Source organism: Geotrypetes seraphini, chromosome 11 (assembly GCF_902459505.1).
Source record: "Geotrypetes seraphini chromosome 11, aGeoSer1.1, whole genome shotgun sequence".
NCBI classification, from domain to species: domain Eukaryota; kingdom Metazoa; phylum Chordata; class Amphibia; order Gymnophiona; family Dermophiidae; genus Geotrypetes; species Geotrypetes seraphini.
This window is the reverse complement of record NC_047094.1, coordinates 79,888,188-79,906,877: the sequence shown is the minus strand read 5'-3', so window position 1 is coordinate 79,906,877 and position 18,690 is coordinate 79,888,188. Positions and strand designations below refer to the sequence as shown.

Below are 18,690 nucleotides of genomic sequence, written 5' to 3'. Positions count from 1 at the left end.
TAAGAACATAAGAATTGCCACTGCTGGGTCAGACTAGTGGCCTGCCCAGCAGTCCGCTCACGCAGCGGCCCTCTGGTCAAAGACCAGTGCCCTAACAGAGACTAGCTGAGAACTTTTCAGCACCCCCACATATGGCTGAAGAACAATGACTACACTTAAACAAGCTTTCATCCTTTATTATCCATGCTATGCTCATTTCATAATTTCACAATAACTTTTCACCAATGTCCCCCTTATTTCAATAACTTCAAACAACAATCTGATTTGGTCTGTCCCACCTCAACACAATAAACCCCGTCATCCAGGAAAGATCGGAACCAGTCTAAGATTGTCTCAGCCAAACCTAGAGCACATAGTCTCTCCAACAAAATTTGGTGATTAACCTTATCAAAAGCGCCAGAAACATCCAAGAAAACCATAAAATAAGAAGTCCCATGATCTAACTCTTTGCGCACAATGTCAGTAACCGACACCAGCAGGAGTTCAGTCAAATACTTTGATCTCTCATAGCCCAATGCAATTTCAGATCCTTGTCCTGTTTTTGGGATAATACAAGACTGGAAAAGGTTCAAAGAAGAGTGACCAAGATGATAAAGGGGATGGAACTCCTCTCGTATAAGGAAAGACTAAAACGGTTAGGGCTCTTCAGCTTGGAAAAGAGACAGCTGAGGGGAGATATGACTGAAGTCTACAAAATCCTGAGTGGAGTAGAACGGGTACAAGTGGATTGATTTTTCACTCTACAAAGACTAGGGGACACTCGATGAAGTTAAAGGGAAATACTTTTAAAACCAATAGAAGGAAAAAAAATTTCACTCAGAGAATAGGTAAGCTCTAGAACGTGTTGCCAGAGGATATGGTAAGAGCAGATAGCGTAGCTGATTTTAAGGAAGGTTTGGGCAAGTTCCTGGAGGAAAAGTCCATAGTCTGTTATTGAGAAAGACATAGGAGAAGCCACTGCTTGCCTGTATCAGTACCATGAATATTGCTACTCCTTGGGTTTTGGCCAGGTACTATTGATCTGGATTGGCCACCGTGAGAACGGGCTACTGGGCTTTATGGTCCATTGATCCAGTAAGGCTATTCTTATGTTATACGGTAATCATCTGAATTTGTCCTCCAACCACCTACAGGTGCATTTAAAGTTCAGGTGAATGTGCAAAAATTATTTAACCTCTGCAAGTCAACAAAAACAAAAAACTAAATATAAAACTGTTCTGAAAAAAATTTTGATAGTTCAATAACTGTTCAAAAACTCTAAAAGGTTTTATCAATATTTTTCTCATTCGAAAACAGGGGCACTTCTTTCAAATATCCCATCGGGTTCCAGCGCTGGTGCTGCTTATAAAACTCCCGACGTGAGTGAAGTTCGATCTATATGATCTTCATCGGGGAAGCTTTCACCAAATATACCCATCTACAAAACAAACAATCAATTAGATATTCACTATAACTACTGTAAAAATAAAACTCATACGGTAAAAAACACATGTAATAAAAAGACTAACAAACAAACAAGCAACACTTGAGTAACACACTTAGCCCACCCCCTTTTGCAAAACCGTAGTGCGTTTTTTAGCACCAGCCACGGCAGTAACAGCTCCGAAACTCATAGAGTTCCTCTAAACAGCAGAGCTGTTAGTGCTGTGGCTGGCGCTAAAAAACCACACTATGTTTTTGTAAAAGAGGGAGGGGGTTACATATATATTTATTTATTTAATTTTCTATACCATTCTCACATGTATGGTATACATGAATTTATTCAGGAACTCAAGCGTTTTTCCCTAAGAGATTGTTTGCAGCTACTATATCAAGTGGACAAAGATTGAAATGAATGCATTTACAAGACTCAAAGAGCATTTCAGCCAACTGTTTGAGGGCTGCATTAGAGGACTTCAGGGGTCACATGCGGTCCTGGGGCCATGCATTGGAGGCCACTGGCCTAAGACCTAGATGAGTGTAACTGCTTTGTTTATTCATTGACCTGAAGAAAGGATAACTCTCAAAAGCTTGTCAAAGACACATTCAATTAGTCCAATGAACTACAGCCTGGCTCTCTATCCTTAGGTCCATTTTTCATGGAAAGCATTATTAAATTTATTTCACTGAATTTATATTCTGTTTTTCAAGGAACAAATTCAGGTCCAATAAGGATTACAATAGATAGCCACAAACAATCCAAATACATCACTTTGCCCCACAATTGAACTGGATCGAGGACATACGCTACATGTAATTTACTTAGATTTCAGCAAGGCCTTTGACACGGTTCCTCATAGGAGGCTCTTGAACAAACTTGAAGTTATGACCCAAAGTGGAGAACTGGATTAGAAACTGGTTGACAGACAGACGCCAGAGGGTGGTGGTTAATGGAATTTGCTCAAACGTAGAACAAAATCTTTTCCAGAGAAAGGAAAATGGTAAAACCAGAGGACATAATTTGAGGTTGAGGGGTGGTAGATTCAGGGGCAATGTTAGGAAATTCTACTTTACGGAGAGGGTAGTGGATGCCTGGAATGCGCTCCCGAGAGAGGTGGTGGAGAGTAAAACTGTGATTGAGTTCAAAGAAGCGTGGGATGAACACAGAAGATTTAGAATCAGAAAATAATATTAAATATTGAACTAGGCCAGTTACTGGACAGACTTGCACGGTCTGTGTCTGTGTATGGCCATTTGGTGGAGGATGGGCAGGGGAGGGCTTCAATGGCTGGGAGGGTGTAGATGGGCTGGAGTAAGTCTTAACAGAGATTTCGGCAGTTGGAACCCAAGCACAGTACCAGGTGAAGCTTTGGATTCTTGCCCAGAAATAGCTAAGAAAAAAAAAAAAAAAAATTTAAATTGAATCAGGTTGGGCAGACTGGATGGACCATTCGGGTCTTTATCTGCCGTCATCTACTATGTTACTATGTTAAAAAAAAAAAAAAAAAACCACAACCAGTTTTTAGATTGAATCAGGTTGAGCAGACTAGATGGAACATTTGGGTTTTGATCTGCCGTCATCTACTATGTTTACTACAATTAAATGCTATATAAAATACAATCAGCAAATACACTTAACCCAGGGACTATTTCTAATAGTATCCTTGACAGCAGGTGCTATTTCTAGCAGTATCTTTTTCTGGCTCGGATCTTTAAGTGTTCTACAAACATCCTGGTTTTCATTGTTTTGGGCAAATTAAATACTCTTAACTCCAAACTGAGCTTAAAGGAAGTGGGGTCCAAAGAGACAGCTTTACCTGTGAAAGATCTATTGACAATAATTAGCAGCTTCACTTCCTACAGTGATAGCAAGGTTAACAAATAGTCCAGACTGGAATTAAAGGAGTGCAGGAAATGTACCTTCGAATGAGCTGTTTAATGCACTCTCAAGCTTCTAATAAATTTTTTAAAAATATCAAAATGCACCTGACAGCTGATAAGCTACAAGTGAAAAGGCTTAAGCAGCAGGGGAAATGTCCTATTGTTTATGGCTTAGGTTGATTTTAGCTGACATGTTCTGGACAAAACTAGAAGGAGGCAATTCTACAACTGGGAACCTCCATTTGGCTGCTCTGACAATAACTTTTTTATAACTGTATCTAGGTGCTCAGAAGCTCAGAATTGTATTATAACCTGGTATCAGCACCACTCAGGATCTAAAACTAAGCTCCAACTTTCAAATAAGTCCTCATGCTTCACCAAAATACTCCAAAACTCTGATAAGGGCCACTTGTTTCACAAGTAACTACTTCAGGATGTGGAACTGGTAAGTTAAGTTTGGTGCAAGTGTGCATGAACACTATGCTCTGGGAGCTTTGAGGCTTGTATAGCTGATAATTACTTTTGTTATAGAGTAGTTCTCTTGCAGTCCTTTCTAATTAAAATGAGGTGCCAAATCATAGCAATTCCACCATAGTATACAGTATATTTAAGATGATTTATTCTTAGTAGGGAGGTGCATTTGGTTTGTGGTTCCAGTTCAGAAACTTTTATGTGCATAAGGAACAAGCATTTAATTAACTGTGGGACTCATTTTCAAAAAAGAAAACCATCTAAAAAGTGGCATAAAGAGGAAGAAGGGCATTTTTCTCACCAAAACCTTCCAACTCTCTAGTTTCAAAACCAATTTCCTAGATGGATTTCAATGCTGTGGATCTGTAGTTTATCTAAGGGCTCCTTTTACAAAGCTGCGCTAGCGGTTTTATCACTCACACCGGATTAGCACACGCTAGCTGGAAATCTACCGCATGCTCATAAGGAGGCGGTAGCGGCTAGCGGGTGCGGCAATTTAGCGCATGCTTTTCTGCACGTTAAGGCCCTAAAGCGGCTTTGTAAAAGAAGCCCTAAATTTCAAGGGGGCATATTAGAGGTGTGGTATGAGTGGGACTAGGGAGGGTTTATGACTTGGATGTTTCTCTACAATAATCAAACATTTAAGAATATGTCCAGGGCACAATTTGAACATATAGGGTCAGATCTATTTTAATTTATTTATTTGGTTAGTTTTATATCCCGTTTTCCCCAATGAGCTCAGAACGGGTATCAAGGTTAACATACATAATGCATAGACAAACAAATTATGAATTGACATGTGTACAGTATTGGAGTCAAGATTAGCATATAATTTGGTCATTTTAAGTTAACATATAGTTATTTCCGTCTTCAGTTAACAAAGTGGATCTAGTTCAGCATACATTAGAATACATATGGTTGGAAGGGAGTGACTAGATTTATGAGAAGAGGTATATTTTTACTGCTTTCCTGACATTTAGAAGCCCTTTGAGAGATCTGATCTGAAGAGGCAGTTGATTCCAATAGCTTGCTAGGAAGTGGGAGTAGCATCTGGTGGTCTGGAATTGGAGGGCGTGACTAGGAGGTATTTGCAGACGTGTTTCCTCCTGGGAGCAGAGTGGTCTTCTTGTGACGTATGGAGGAAGTTTGGTTGATATGTAGCTGGGTGCCATATTGTGTAGAGACTTGTATGTTATTGCTGGTCCCTTGAAGATACAACGTTTGGTAATGAGTAGCCAGTGGGTTGATGATAGTGCTTCTGAGACAGAGTTGCGGGCATGGAGGTTTTTTTAGGAGTCTTATTGCCACATTTTGTATGCATTGTAGGTGCTGGATTTTTGCTGTCAATCCGTTGAATAGTGCATTACAGTAGTTCATGCGGGACAGGACGAAGGCATAGAGAAGTTGGGTGAAGTCAGTTTTGGAGAAGTAGCTTCTTATTTTCTGGAGCTGTCAAAGATAGTAGAATGAGGAGGAAACTACCTGAGAGATGTGACAAGAGAGTGAAAGGTTTGCGTCGAGAAGTGAAATAGCGCACTTTTATAAACTGAAGTAGTGTATGATGAGTTGCTAGTCAGTTTTCATTAATGTTGCTAAAGATGGAACATTGTATTGTCACAGGCATAGTTTCTTGATGAGTTTGATTATTTTAATGTGTAATAGGATGTTTTTATTTTATTTAGTAAACTGTTATATATATGTTGTTTTTATTATGGATGTTTTCTTGTAATCTGCATAGAATTGTGGGACATGCAAACTACAAATTTTAAAAATATATAAATAAATAAAATAAATTCCCAGGCTGCGTACTTGGTCTTTTGCAGTTAGGGTAGTACTTTCCCAGATAAGAAAGGGATGGGTGTAGGTGCTGTGCTCTTTGCGGATCCAAAGGAGTTCTGTTTTTGAGGTGTTTAGTTGCAGTTTATTTACAGACATCCAGATTTTGATTTCCTTTAGACAGCTGAGGAGTTTTGCAATCTGGGAGTCACGTCCCTTCCCTAAAGGAAGGTATAGCTGGATGTCATCGGTGAAGGAATGGATCCGAATTTGGTGTTTGTGCGGATGGCCACCAGGATGGTCTCGGGGCTAAAGGGTCTCTCGTACGAAGAGAGACTGAACAAATTGCAGCTCTATACTCTCGAGGAGCGTAGGGAGAGGGAAGACATGATTGAGACATTTAAGTACATCACGGGACGGGTCGAGGTGGAAGATGATATCTTTCTTCTCAAAGGACCCTCGAACACAAGAGGACATCCGCTCAAACTCAGGGGAGGGAAGTTTCGTGGAGACGTCAGGAAGTACTTCTTCACGGAACGAGTGATAGAGCATTGGAACAAGCTTCCAGTACAGGTGATCGAGGCCCGCAGTATCCCAGACTTCAAGAACAAATGGGATACCTATGTGGGATCACTGCGGGAGTCATACCAATAAATAGAGTCGCTAGGATATAGACTTAATAGAGCAGGTCAGTAGAGTTAAGGGGGCCAGTAGACTTAAAAGGGGGTCAATGGTATGGGCAGACTTGATGGGCTGTAGCCCTTATCTGCCGTCATCTTTCTATGTTTCTATGTTTCTATCTAGGACGGATTTAAAGTAGAGGTTGAATAAAAGAGGGGAAAGTAGGGCTCCCTGTAGCACCCCAAATTGGATTCAGTACTATGATGGATTATAGAGAAAAATGATACATTACTAACAATAGCTCTGCAAGTTCATTTTTCAATTCTATTAACACTCTGATGTATACCTACCGGTCCAGGCGATTTGCTACTATTCAGTTTATCAAATTGATCCATTACTTTATACAGTGTTACAGAGATTTGTTTGAGTTTCTCTGATTCATCAGAATTGAATACCATTTCTGGCACTGGTAACTCCCCCACACCTTCCTCAGTGAAGAGTGAGGCAAAGAATTAATTTAATCTCTCCACTAGGCCTTGTCTTCCCTGAGAGCCCGTTTTAACCCTCCGTTGTCTAACGGTCCAACCGATTTTCTTCTTAGCTTCTTGCTTTTAATATACCTATAACAGTTTTTACTGTGTATTTTTGCTTCCGGCGCATTCTTCTTTTTAAGGTATCTCTTCATCTCTCTTATTAGTGCCTTGCATTTGACTTGACATTCTTTGTGCTGTTTACAATTATTTTCAGTCAGATCCTTCTTCCACTTTTGGAAGGATTCTCTTTTAGCTCTAATAGCTTCCTTCATCTCACTCGTTAACCATGCCAGCTGCCATTTGTTCTTCCTTCCTCCTTTTTTAGAACTTGGATTATATCTGGTCTGGCTATCAGGATGGTATTTTTTAACAATATTCACGCCTGATGTATATGTTTGACTTTTGCAACTGCATCTCTAAGTTTCTTTTTTACTATTCTCCTCATGTTATCATAATCACCTTTTTTAAAGTTAAGTGCTATTGTATGGATTTCCTGTGCAAACTTATTCCAGGGATTATATCAAATCTGATCATGTTGTGATTACTGTAATCAAGCGACCTCGGCACCATTACTTCTTTTACCATTTCATGCGCTCTACTAAGAACTAGATCTAGAATTGCTTCACCTCTTGTTGGTTCCTGAACTGACTACTCCATAAAGCAGTTCTTGATTTCATCAAGGAATTTTATTTCCCTAGCATGTTACATTCCCTAGCATGTTACATTCACCCAGTCAATGTCAGGGTAGTTGAAATCACCTATTATTATTTGTTAGCCTCCCTAATTTCTGATAACATTTCAACATCTGTTCGTTCATCTTGGTCAGGTAGACAGTAATACACTCCTATCACTATCCGTTTCCCCTGTACACATGGAATTTCTACCCAAAGGGATTCCAAGGTGTGTTTCTGCTCCTGTAGAATTTTCATTCCATTCGATTCAAGGCACTCCTTAACATATAACGTTATGCCTTCACCAATTCGATCCACCCTATCACTACGATATAGCTTGTAACCTAGTATTACAGTGTCCCATTGGTTATCTTCCTTCCACCAGGTCTCAGAGATGCCTATTATATCTATCTTTTCATTTAGTGCAATATATTCCAACTCACCCATCTTGTTTCTTAGGCTTCTGGCATTTGCACACAGACATTTCAAACAACGTTTGTCATATCTATTTACAATTTGCTTAGCAGTTGGCATAGATAATTTGCAATCTTTAAAATCAGCCTGCTCTGTATTTAAGGAAACCTGGTCTACTCTGGCTTGTATTGCAAACTCACTATTGGGATGCTCTGTCTTCCCTTTTATGATGATATCTTTTAAAGATATCTTGTTCCGAACCATGCTTTTTTGAGTGCCTTTCGGCCTTCTCCCAGTTTCTAGTTTAAAAGCTGCTCTATCTACTTTTTAAATGTTGAGGCCAGCAGCTTGGTTCTACCCTGGTTAAGGTGGAGCACATCCTTGCGGAATAGGATCCCCCTTCCCCATTATGTCGCCCAGTTCCTAACAAATATAAAAATCTCCTCCCTGTATTATTGCCTCATCCACACATTGAGGCTCCAGAGTTCTGCCTGTCTTTTGGATCCTGAGCGTGGAACAAGGAGCACTTCTGAAAATGCTACCTTGGAGATTCTGGATTTTAACTTCTTTCCTAAGTCTAAATTAGGCTTCCAGAACCTCCCTACCACATTTCCCTATGTCATTGGTACCTAAATGTACAAGACAGCAGATTCTTCCCCAGCACTGTCTAAAATCTTATCTAGGTGAAGCTTGAGGTCCGCCACCTTCATACCAAGCAAGCAAGTGACCATGTGATATTCACGTCCACCAGCCACCCAGGTATCTATGTGCCTAACGATTGAATCTCCCACTATAATGGCTATCCTAACCCTATCTTCCTGGGCAGAAGCCCCAGGAGACACATCCTCAGTGCAAGAGGATATTGCATCCCCTGGTTGGTAGGTCTTGACTACAGAATTGCCTCCTACTTCACCAGGGTGATGTTCTCCTTTAAGAAGACCTCCCTCTTCCAAGGCAGCACAGAGGATGCCAGACTAGAGGTGGGACTTTTCTACAATGTCCTTGTAGGTATCGCTCCTCAAAGTCTGTTATTCTAGCCTCAAGAGATCAGACCTGTTCCCAGAGTGTTAGGAGCTCTTTGCACCAAGTACATGCATAAGACCTCTCATCAACTGGGAGATAATCAAACATGTGACACTCAATGCAAAGACTGGATATTCCCTATCTTGTTGCTGGACTGCTGCCTACATCTTAATGTAATGCATCCTTCGGGTAGCTCTAGGTCCGGGGCCCAACCTGACTGGAAAAGAGCTACCTATCTACTGGAAAAGAGCTTACCAGGGTAAGTACATAATTTCTTTTTATACCTGAAGTAATGAAGGCTAAAGAGAATTGCGTGTGGTCATGAGTATCGGGAAATTTAACCCCCTGTAGAATGAAATAGACTAGAGAGATCAAGATCCAAGATGGCGGATGGAACTGTTAGTTGAGTGCTTCATCTCAGCACGTCTCATCAAAAGTTTATCTTCGATTACTTACGAGATATTTTCCTGTGAGCCATGCCGAAAAGGAGAGGCCAAAGCGCCGCTGGAGCCTCGTGACACTCAGGACAGCCCTGTCTTGGCACTATTGATGAGCTCCTGCAATGAATGCAGGAAATATCAACGGCATTGTTGCACCTGCTGGAGACGCTCCAGGGAGAGACGGAAGTGATCTCCTTGGGTTTGGAGACCACCTTAAGCCCCGACGCAAGGGCACCCCCCTCCTCCCCAGACTGCCAGCTCCCTGCGTGTAGAGGAGCAACCAGAGAGTGGAATGCATTTCTCCCCAGAGGCCGGTGAGACCAGTGATTGGAACTTGGAGTTGGACTCCCTGGATTTACAGGAGAGCCCCGTGGAGCCTGGGTTTCATCTGCTTCGAGGGTGGATAGCAAACAGAAGAGCCCTGACCAGAAGGAGAAGCCGGTTGGTGAGAATATGAATGTTGAGACTCAAAAGATTTCCTTCACATTGGAGAAACCCCCAGAGGTAACATTGGATTCCATTTGGGATCTCGTGGCAGACCTGGCTAAATCGATTAAGCCCCAGCTGCTCCAGCTTGAGCAAAAAGTCAATATCCAAGAAACTGAAATTAAAGATCTTAAAACTGAGTTACAGGACTTTAAAAATTCTACCGTAGTATCTAAACAAATTACGGAAACTCTAGTAAGACATAATATAAATTTGAGAAGAAAAATTGAATAATCTTAGATTGATTATCTTTTCCAGAGTAGCGACAATACCTCCTAGAGATATGTTAAAACACTACATGATGGAAGTTTTGGAAATATCAGAGGATCTGTTGCCACCTTTTTCTCAGGTGTATTATTTACCTATAAGAAGAGAAAGACAATTAAAATTACAAGATGATCAACAATCACCTAATATTACATCGCTTGTGGAACTTTCGGATAGGGAAGTGACAACAGCGGCAACACTTCTCCTTACAGTAGCTTTAGCTCCAGATAAAAATTGATTACTTAGACTGTTCTTTAAAAACAAGCAAAAGGAATTTCTTGGATTTAAAATACAAATGTTTCCAGATCCGACATGAGACACACAAAAACATAGACGTGAATTTCTGATTATGAAACCGTATGTTATTGCTCTTGGGGCGACTTTTTTCCTCCGTCACCCATGCAAATGTGTGATACAATATCAAATGCAAAAATATGGGTTTTTTGACCCTAGCCAACTGGCAACCTTCTTGTCTGAGGCTCGACTGAAAGCAGGGACAACATGAGTGCTTATCGAAGTTTGACATACTTCCTTAACTAATGGATTTTTCTTATTTCTTATGTTTCTTATTTGTGTTATTAATTGCTCGCTGATCCTAAGCCTTGGATTCTGTTTTGAGGGCTTGACTTAAAGTTAAGCTACTAAATTTCTATTATACTGCTTAAATTTTTATTAATGGTAAAGTATTTTTCTTTTTCTGTTTAATTTTATCTTTCTGTACAAGTGGATACTTGATATGTTAATGAAAACTTGATAAATAAATAAATGCATTTTTTTAAAAATGTAATCCCTGTAAGTCAGGGATAGACTTCATGCTCCAGGGAGCTGGGAATATCTGGTGCATAAATCTCCCTTGACTATGATTTGTGGAGTTATAATGGTTGATAGCAGTCCCCGGGCTTAGGGCTGCCAAAGGTAGTTGGTACGTGAAATCTGATCTGCATTGTTAATGCAGGATAAACAGTCAGGAGGCAGTTGGAAACCTACCCTTGTGGGTTTCATCAACTTCTGAAAAATGTGCAGTGAATAAGATCCAGGCAGTGCTTGGATCTCTCTGAATGGTGGATTCTAAATAAATAAATGAGTGACATCATCAGAGGGGCTCTTTAGCTCCTTCTGTGGGTAGAAGAATTGTCTTTGGGCAGATCTCTTCCATCAGATCACGATCCAGCCAGAATAGAAAATCTTTTTCATGGGAGATTTTTCATTTTAAAATAAGTCAGGATAAACAATGTACATAGTGCCTGTTTTTGGTTGGAACTGTATTGTTTAAGCATACCTCTTGTTCCCATTGGAAGAAGAAGTAAAAGTTAGAATTTGTTTACATAACTACTGGAGTAGTCTGCTTCATTTCAAAGAGAGGGAGACTGTGTGGAGAGTGTTTGCGACAGCCTGCCAGCTTGGTGCTGGTCCCAGCTCATGGCCCTACTAAAAGCAGATATAATTTGTGTGGCCCTTTCCCAACAGCCGGGTTAAAAAAGGGATTACATAAATGACAGGCGCCCAAACAAGAGGGCAAGCAAGAATTTGAGACCACGTCTTTTGAGACTCTAACAAGTGACTTTCCAAAAATTTCACTTAGACGTACAAATATTTCTGACATCTGGTTTCTGGCAGGTGCTGTAACTCTCTGAAGGAAGTGGTCATGGGGACGCATGCACGAACCATGGAGTCCACCAGTGAAGAGCAGTGTGTATTGCAACTTGTGAGTTTGGTGTGTGGTCCAGCGGAATATCTCCTGGTAAAAATTCAGTGCATGAGTAGTTCCATGCCTGGACCCTGGAAGGATTTTTTGTTTTTTTATTTAATTCTTTATTTATCATTTATATATATATATATATATATATATATAACATAAAGTTTTATATATACAAAGAAAAAGAGACTGCCACATTTTATAAATAAGAAACCATAAAACTAGGACATCTAGTCCAATAAGAAAATTAAATTGCTCTGGCTCTAGTATAGCTCACATTTCAGAGGGGAGACAATTCACATTGTCAGAGAGAATGATAACTAAAGGAAAAATAACAGTAATTAATTTGTGGAGTTACATCTTCCAATTTACTTCTCACTAAAGGCACTAGACAGTGTTACTCCATTTGCTTCAAGAAAAAATAGTAACTGAGAGGGCTCAAAAAAAATGGATATCTTATTGGAATTTAGCCCCCAAAGAAAATACAAACTGTTTCAGTTCTAGAATCTTTTCCTCCTGGCCTGCGTTGATTTTGAGAAATCTGGAAATATACTGATCTTACTATCCAGAAAGGTCACCTCCTTAAGCCTAAAGAAAAGCCTTAGAAGTACTTCTTTGTCTTGCTGAGAGACAAATGTCACCAAAAGTGTCGAACAACAGATGACTTCGTCCTCTGAGGTTTCTAGAATTTCTCTCAAATTTAAAGAACTTGGTAATTTAGAAAGAACCTCTGGTGAAGAAGCCTTCTGCTTAGATATTTGCAAAAAGTATATTCTGTGAAGAGGAGGAAGTCCAGTCTCCAGATACTTAAATTTTTCTTTCAAAAATGCATAAAATAAATCTTTAGGAGACATTATTAACACTTTAGGAAAATTGAGGATCCTTAAATTCAACATTTTAGTATAATTTTCAAAATTTTCAACTTTCCTGGACAGCAATAGTCTATCCTACAGCAAAATAGTTTGAGAATACTCAAGAGGGTTCAGAGGAGAGCGACACATCTGATAAAAGGGATGGAAAACCTTTCATATGCTGAGAGATTGGAGAAACTGTGTCTCTTTTCCCTGGAGAAGAGCAGACTTAGAGGGGATATGATAGAGACCTACAAGATCATGAAGGGCATAGAGAGAGTAGAGAGGGCAGATTCTTCAAACTTTCAAAAAATAAAAGAACAAGAGGACATTCGGAAAAGTTGAAAGGGGACAGATTCAAAACAAATGCTAGGAAGTTCTTCTTTACCCAACGTGTGGTGTACACCTGGAATGCGCTTCCAGAGAGCGTAATAGGGCAGTGTACGGTACTGGGGTTCAAGAAAGGATTGGACAATTTCCTGCTGGAAAAGGGGATAGAGGGGTATAGATAGAGGATTACTGCACAGGTCCTGGACCTGTTGGGCCGCCGCGTGAGCGAACTGCTGGGCACGATGGACTTCAGGTCTGACCCAGCGGAGGCATTGCTTATGTTCTTATGTTCTTAGAAGATTGTAAGCCTCAGATTCGGCGAAGCTGGCTCACCCCGAGGTGAAGATGCAAAGAAGCCTGTGATCACCTCCTGCCTCAGCGAGGTAGGTTCTGGCTGTCGGGCTGAGACAGCCACTTGTCCTCTTCTTTTTGGCATATCCAAATTCAGTTACGCCCAAAATCAGGCAGGAAAATAGTAACGGCAGGAGAGAGAGCACTCATCGTCGACACTACACCGCTGCCATCTTGTCTTGATGTCTAGGTTTTGAGCTAGAGGGACTCCATTTGTCTAAGAGAACCCAGAGCACCAATCAGAGGTACTAGACAGAGATATAGGGGGTCATGCAATACACGGGGACCTGAGCTAAAAATAGCCACAAGAGAGGACTATAAACACTGCATCCTGGAGGACCCAAGTGCTTTCGAAGCCAAGTCCGAGCAGTCTGCAAGGCAGAAGCAGAGGGAGCAACTACTCAGTCACTGTTATCAGAAACTGTGATTCTAGCAAATGAGCAGCCCAAAATCAATCCTAAGACAGTTTGTAGGAAAGAGTTGATTTCCTCATCCCTGTTGGGGGATCCACTTGCTGTGAAGAGGACTTTTCCATCACAATATTTAGTGCTAGGTGTAGAAGAAAAAATGACCGACCAAGGAGCATACCATTTCAGAGGAAAAATTGTTCTTGATTTGGAGGGCAAGAGGCTCATTGGCAGAGCCGGTGTTAGGAGAGGGCAAACAGGGCAGCTGCTCTGGGCATCACAGCTCAAGGGGACGCTGTATTCCAGGCGCCTGTTCTCCTTGTTGGCCTCTTGCTCCCCCACCCTTCCCCTCACCTTCACAGTCCCCTCTGACACAACTTCCTGTTTCTGCCAGGACAGGTCGCATCAGAGGAAAAGCTTCAGGCCTGGCAGCCGCCAGCAACTTATTAAAATGTCTGCCACGCCAGGACTCCACTGAAATAGAAAACTGTGATTTGGAAAGGAGACCGTGAAGGTGAGGGGAAGGGGAGGTGAGATGGGCCAACAAAGGGGAGAGGTTGAGTGGTGCTTGAGCTTTATTAAGTGCCATCAGGAGTATGTGGGAAAGCAGCAGCAGCAGTAGTGGGGAGGTGAAGGGGCAGGCTACTGAATGGAATTGGGGTGGAGGGTACTCTATGGAATTGGGGGGACAGAATACCCTATGGAATTGGGGTGATGAAGAGAGAGAGAGGGGGCAAGATACTCGATGGAACTGATGTGGAAGGAGAGAGGGGCAGATGGTGGAAGTGGAGTAAAGGGAGAGAGAGAGAAGACGGCAGACATTGGATGTCAGTGGGGAGGAGAGAGAGGGAGGAGCAATGCTGAATGACAGTGGAGAAAGAGGGCACATACTAGATGGAAGGAGAGGAGAAAAAGGAGAAGATAAAGAAAAAGGGCACATGCTGGATGGGGGAGGAGGATAGAGTTAGTGAGATACTGGAGGGGGTGAAGGAAAGGGGTGGCAAACTGCAGGTAGACACAGTGAAAAGAGGGAAATTGAGGACTGGATAGTAAGAACAAATTTAATTTAGATGGTGATAGAAAATAAATTGAGAAGGAAGACCAGGGAAGAAAAAAAAGGGAAGAAAGAAGAGAGAGAGATATCAGATCTGCGAGGGAGAAAAGGGGGAAGGAGACAGAGATACAAGATCTCAGGGGAAGAAATGAGAAGAAATGTTAAAAACTATGGGGGGGGAAGGGAAAGAGATAGAGACATCAGAGCATGGGAGGTGCAGAGGAAAGAAGATGGATGTCAAACCAGTGGGAAGATGGAGGGAAGAAGATGGATGCCAGACCAGTGGGGAGAGGGAGGGAAGGGAACAGAGATGCCAGACCAATGGGGAGTGGGGGAGACAGTTTCTGGAAGAGGCATAGAAAGAGGGCAGATGCCCTATGGAAGAGGCAGAGAGAGGGCAGAAGTGGATGGAAGGAAGAGAATATGAGGAAAGCAGAAACCAAACAACAAAGGTAGAAAAAACTTTTTTTTTTGGTTTTCTTTAGGATAAAGTACTACCGTATTATAGCTGTGTTTATAAACATTTATAAATAGAAAATGGAAATAAGGTGATGCTTTTATTAGACTAATTTTAATGCATTTTTGACTAACTTTCAGAGACCAAATCCCCTTTGTTCAGGTCAGGACTACAGAGTTGCGTGGGGACAGAAATCCCACCCATTCCCATCCATCCCCACCAGTATATATACTCGAATATAGGATGAGATTTTTGGGCCAAAAAAATGGCCCAAAAGGGGGTCTCGTCCTATATTCAGGTCATCACCCAACCCACTCCCAGACTTGATGCAGGCCTCTGGCAGGCCAGGACAGGAGGGATCCCTCCCGTCCCGGCCGATACTAACAATTTTTTTACCTCCCTCCCCCTGCCCCCACGTACATTTTCTCATATCCCTGGTAATCCAGCGGTGTATGGGCAGGAGCGGACTTTCCACGCTTCTATCCTGCTCCCCTCCTTCCGATCTTGTGCTCTATGGGTACTTAGAGGATGAACCAAAGTCTCCCCTTGTAGATTGTGCCCATCTGCAAAGGGGGAGGAGGGAAAGAATTTCTTCCCCAAAGTTTATCTGCTCCAAATTGGAGTCAATATATCGACCTGGAATCTTTAATTAGACCAAAAAAAAAGTCTACCTAAGCCTACAGCTTATATGACTGCACAGATCATTCCTTCATATTCAAAGAGAAATGACTGATGTCATAGTTTGGACTGCTTAACAGTAAAAAGAGACATCACAGATGAAGACCTGGCAGCAAATCAATTCAAAATAAAAAGACAAAAGCACTGTCAGAATATCATTTGGGATTGCTATAGACTGAAATAGGTGTCAGTACACATTATAACTAAGTGCACGTTGTATGTCCACCCAGAATAGCATTGATTCTCTCTGCTAAATCATTAGGTATCACTCTTACTTTTGTGTCCCAATGTACTTTATTGTTTAAATATTCATACCTTTGTGAATAAATCATGGGCTCTTATGATATATTGACATATTTTCACTTTTAAACTTTCCTTTCAACTCTTTCACTATCTGCACTGTATTCTTGCTTCACATGCATCAGTGTCATACCTTCATGGGGTGGACTGAGGTTTTGATGACAATCAGTACAGTAGTATCCCCTAGTTTATTTAAATGCATGACAGGAGCAATGAGACAGCATGAATTTTTTAAAAGCACTTAAAATACAAGGGCCTCCTTAGAAACAAAAAAAGGGCAGAGTGATAGTAAGGATAGATCATAATCATCAGCTGAACTAGTTCAACATGTAATTAAACTCTGGAATTTGTTGCTGGAGAATGTGGTGAAAGCAATTAGCTTAGCAGAGTTTAAAGAAGGTTTGGTTAATCTAAAACAAAAATCCATAAGCCATTATTGAGATGGCTTTGGTGAAATCCACTGCTTATTCCTAGGATAAACAGCATAAAATCTGTTTTTACTCCTTGGGATTTTGCCAGGTACTTGTGACCAGGGTTGGCTGCTGTTGGAAACAGGATACTGAGCTTGATGGACATTTGGGGGTAAATTCTCTATTACTGCGTTTAACTTAGGCGTGCTTTGGACGTCCGATGTAAGTGAATAATTACGGAGTTAAGGGTCTTAATTAATGTTAATTGGGAAATTAACGACACATAGACGTCCCTATGAGGTAGTTGGGTTTGATAAAATAAACAGCATAATTTTGACTCTGTATTACATTTATTGAACCATACTTAAGAATATGGGTGTTGCATCCGTGACAATGGTGCTTTACACCATTGAGCTACCAGTCTTTTGCCGCAACTGACTGTGATATGATAGCTAAGTAGAGTATACTTTAGCACATCACTAAGGTATGCTATGACAGGGGAACCAGAGACACAGGTGTAGGTCAGTGAGTAAAAGCACTATATCGATCATCTGTAGGTTGTGAGTTCAACTCCCGGCTTGTCTTTTACTTGTGGCATATCTACCTTCCAGGTGCACCTTGATGATGTCACAATGAGATCAGCATTGTGCTGCTTGCTACTTCCTCTTCCTGTGAACTAGAAGCCACATTCAAGTCTAATCTGTGTTTTGATTCTGTTTCTAAGTTGGGCCAGTGTAAGTTATGGGATTTACCTTTGTTCTGAAGAATGAGCTGATTGTTGCAATGTTTTAAGACCAGGAGAGTGTTCTTTCGAGCAAGATATCACTTCTAAACTATCCTCTCTGAAATAATGTCTCTGGGAAATCGAGAGAAAGCTTATTGGATGACTTAGGGTGCCTTTCCTGCCAGTCTTTGTGGAACTTAAACGAAGTTTATATGGTGTTCAAAGTCCTATCCTTTCCACTTCTAATAGGAGGTGAGTATGACATTTCTGTACAGCTTTCTGTGTAGCATACATCTACCGGTTCCCACCTTCCATACTGATAATGTAAGTTCAACACCCACTCGGTACGTTTCATCTTCTAGTTCTCCTTTGAAACATAACATATTTTTTTTCCTTGTATTAATGGTAAACTGTACAATTCTGATATCCTAGAGGAAAAAGATACAACACAGCAGTGTTCTCTGTCTGCCATTCCCTACCTCACTGATATTGCTAGATCAACTAATATATAGTTTACAAAATGGTATACTGTGTTTTAGTTATCTTTTTCATCATCCTATACTTACAATGCTGAATGAGTGATAATAAAGAGTATAAATAAAGTATAATTTTAAAAAAACAAAACCGTACCCACGTCTATCACGGGTCCATTGGAGACGTCTTAATGACGTTTCAGAAACCTGCGTCTATTTTGCGCGAAGAGGTTGTAGGGGCGTCTACCGCACGCCTAAGTACCGTTTGATTGACACTTGCGTTTCCCGGACGTCTAAAGCACGCCTATGTTAGACGTACTAATAGAGAATTTACCCCTTGGTCTGGCCCAGTATGACAACTCTTAGGTTCTTTTTTTTTTTTTTTTCTTGTATTTTCAGTTCAAAGAATACAATACTTTGACAAAGGAAAAAATTATAAACAATTAACGAATACAAAATTCAAAAGAAAAAATAAATGAGAAGGGGAAAAACTATCCCATTCTTCACTAATTATACCATGAATATAGTCCACATTGTGAGAGAAAAACCACACTCAGTCAAGGGAAGTTGAATTAACAGATATAAAATTAAAGAAAATACAGAGATCTTTGGATTAATTAATAGGTGTCATGGTTGGTTCTGGAGTTCTTATGGATGCCTTGCCTTGCCTTGCCTTCCAGGAAGTATTGCAATTGATATGGTTCATAAAAAATATATCTGTTTTTCTGATAAGTAATGCAACATTTACAAGAAACTCTTAGGTTCTTATGTTCTTCAGAATTTTCTGATGACACATTTACTCAGAATTCAGAATTTTCATGACTTCTATAAAGCTTGTTAATGCTCTTCTAATTGCTTTGCCTATAGTGCAACCTGTGATAGTGCAATTGCTGTGGACATTATAATGTTTTTCCCCTTATAATGTTTAACTCCTGTGTTTTTCCTGAGGGGTGCATT

At 40.8% G+C, this 18,690-nt stretch overlaps 1 protein-coding gene across 1 annotated transcript in view; it reads left to right on the top strand.

Moving 5' to 3' along the window:
- Nucleotides 1-3,683: 3,683 nt before the first annotated feature.
- Nucleotides 3,684-18,690, top strand: part of LOC117368853 (free fatty acid receptor 3-like) — a 28,337-nt gene continuing 13,330 nt past the window's right edge. The window contains exon 1 of the mRNA XM_033962596.1: nucleotides 3,684-3,745. Within this exon, the coding sequence (XP_033818487.1) occupies nucleotides 3,735-3,745 (11 nt within the window). The 5' untranslated portion in view covers nucleotides 3,684-3,734. The remainder of the gene's footprint in view (nucleotides 3,746-18,690) is intronic.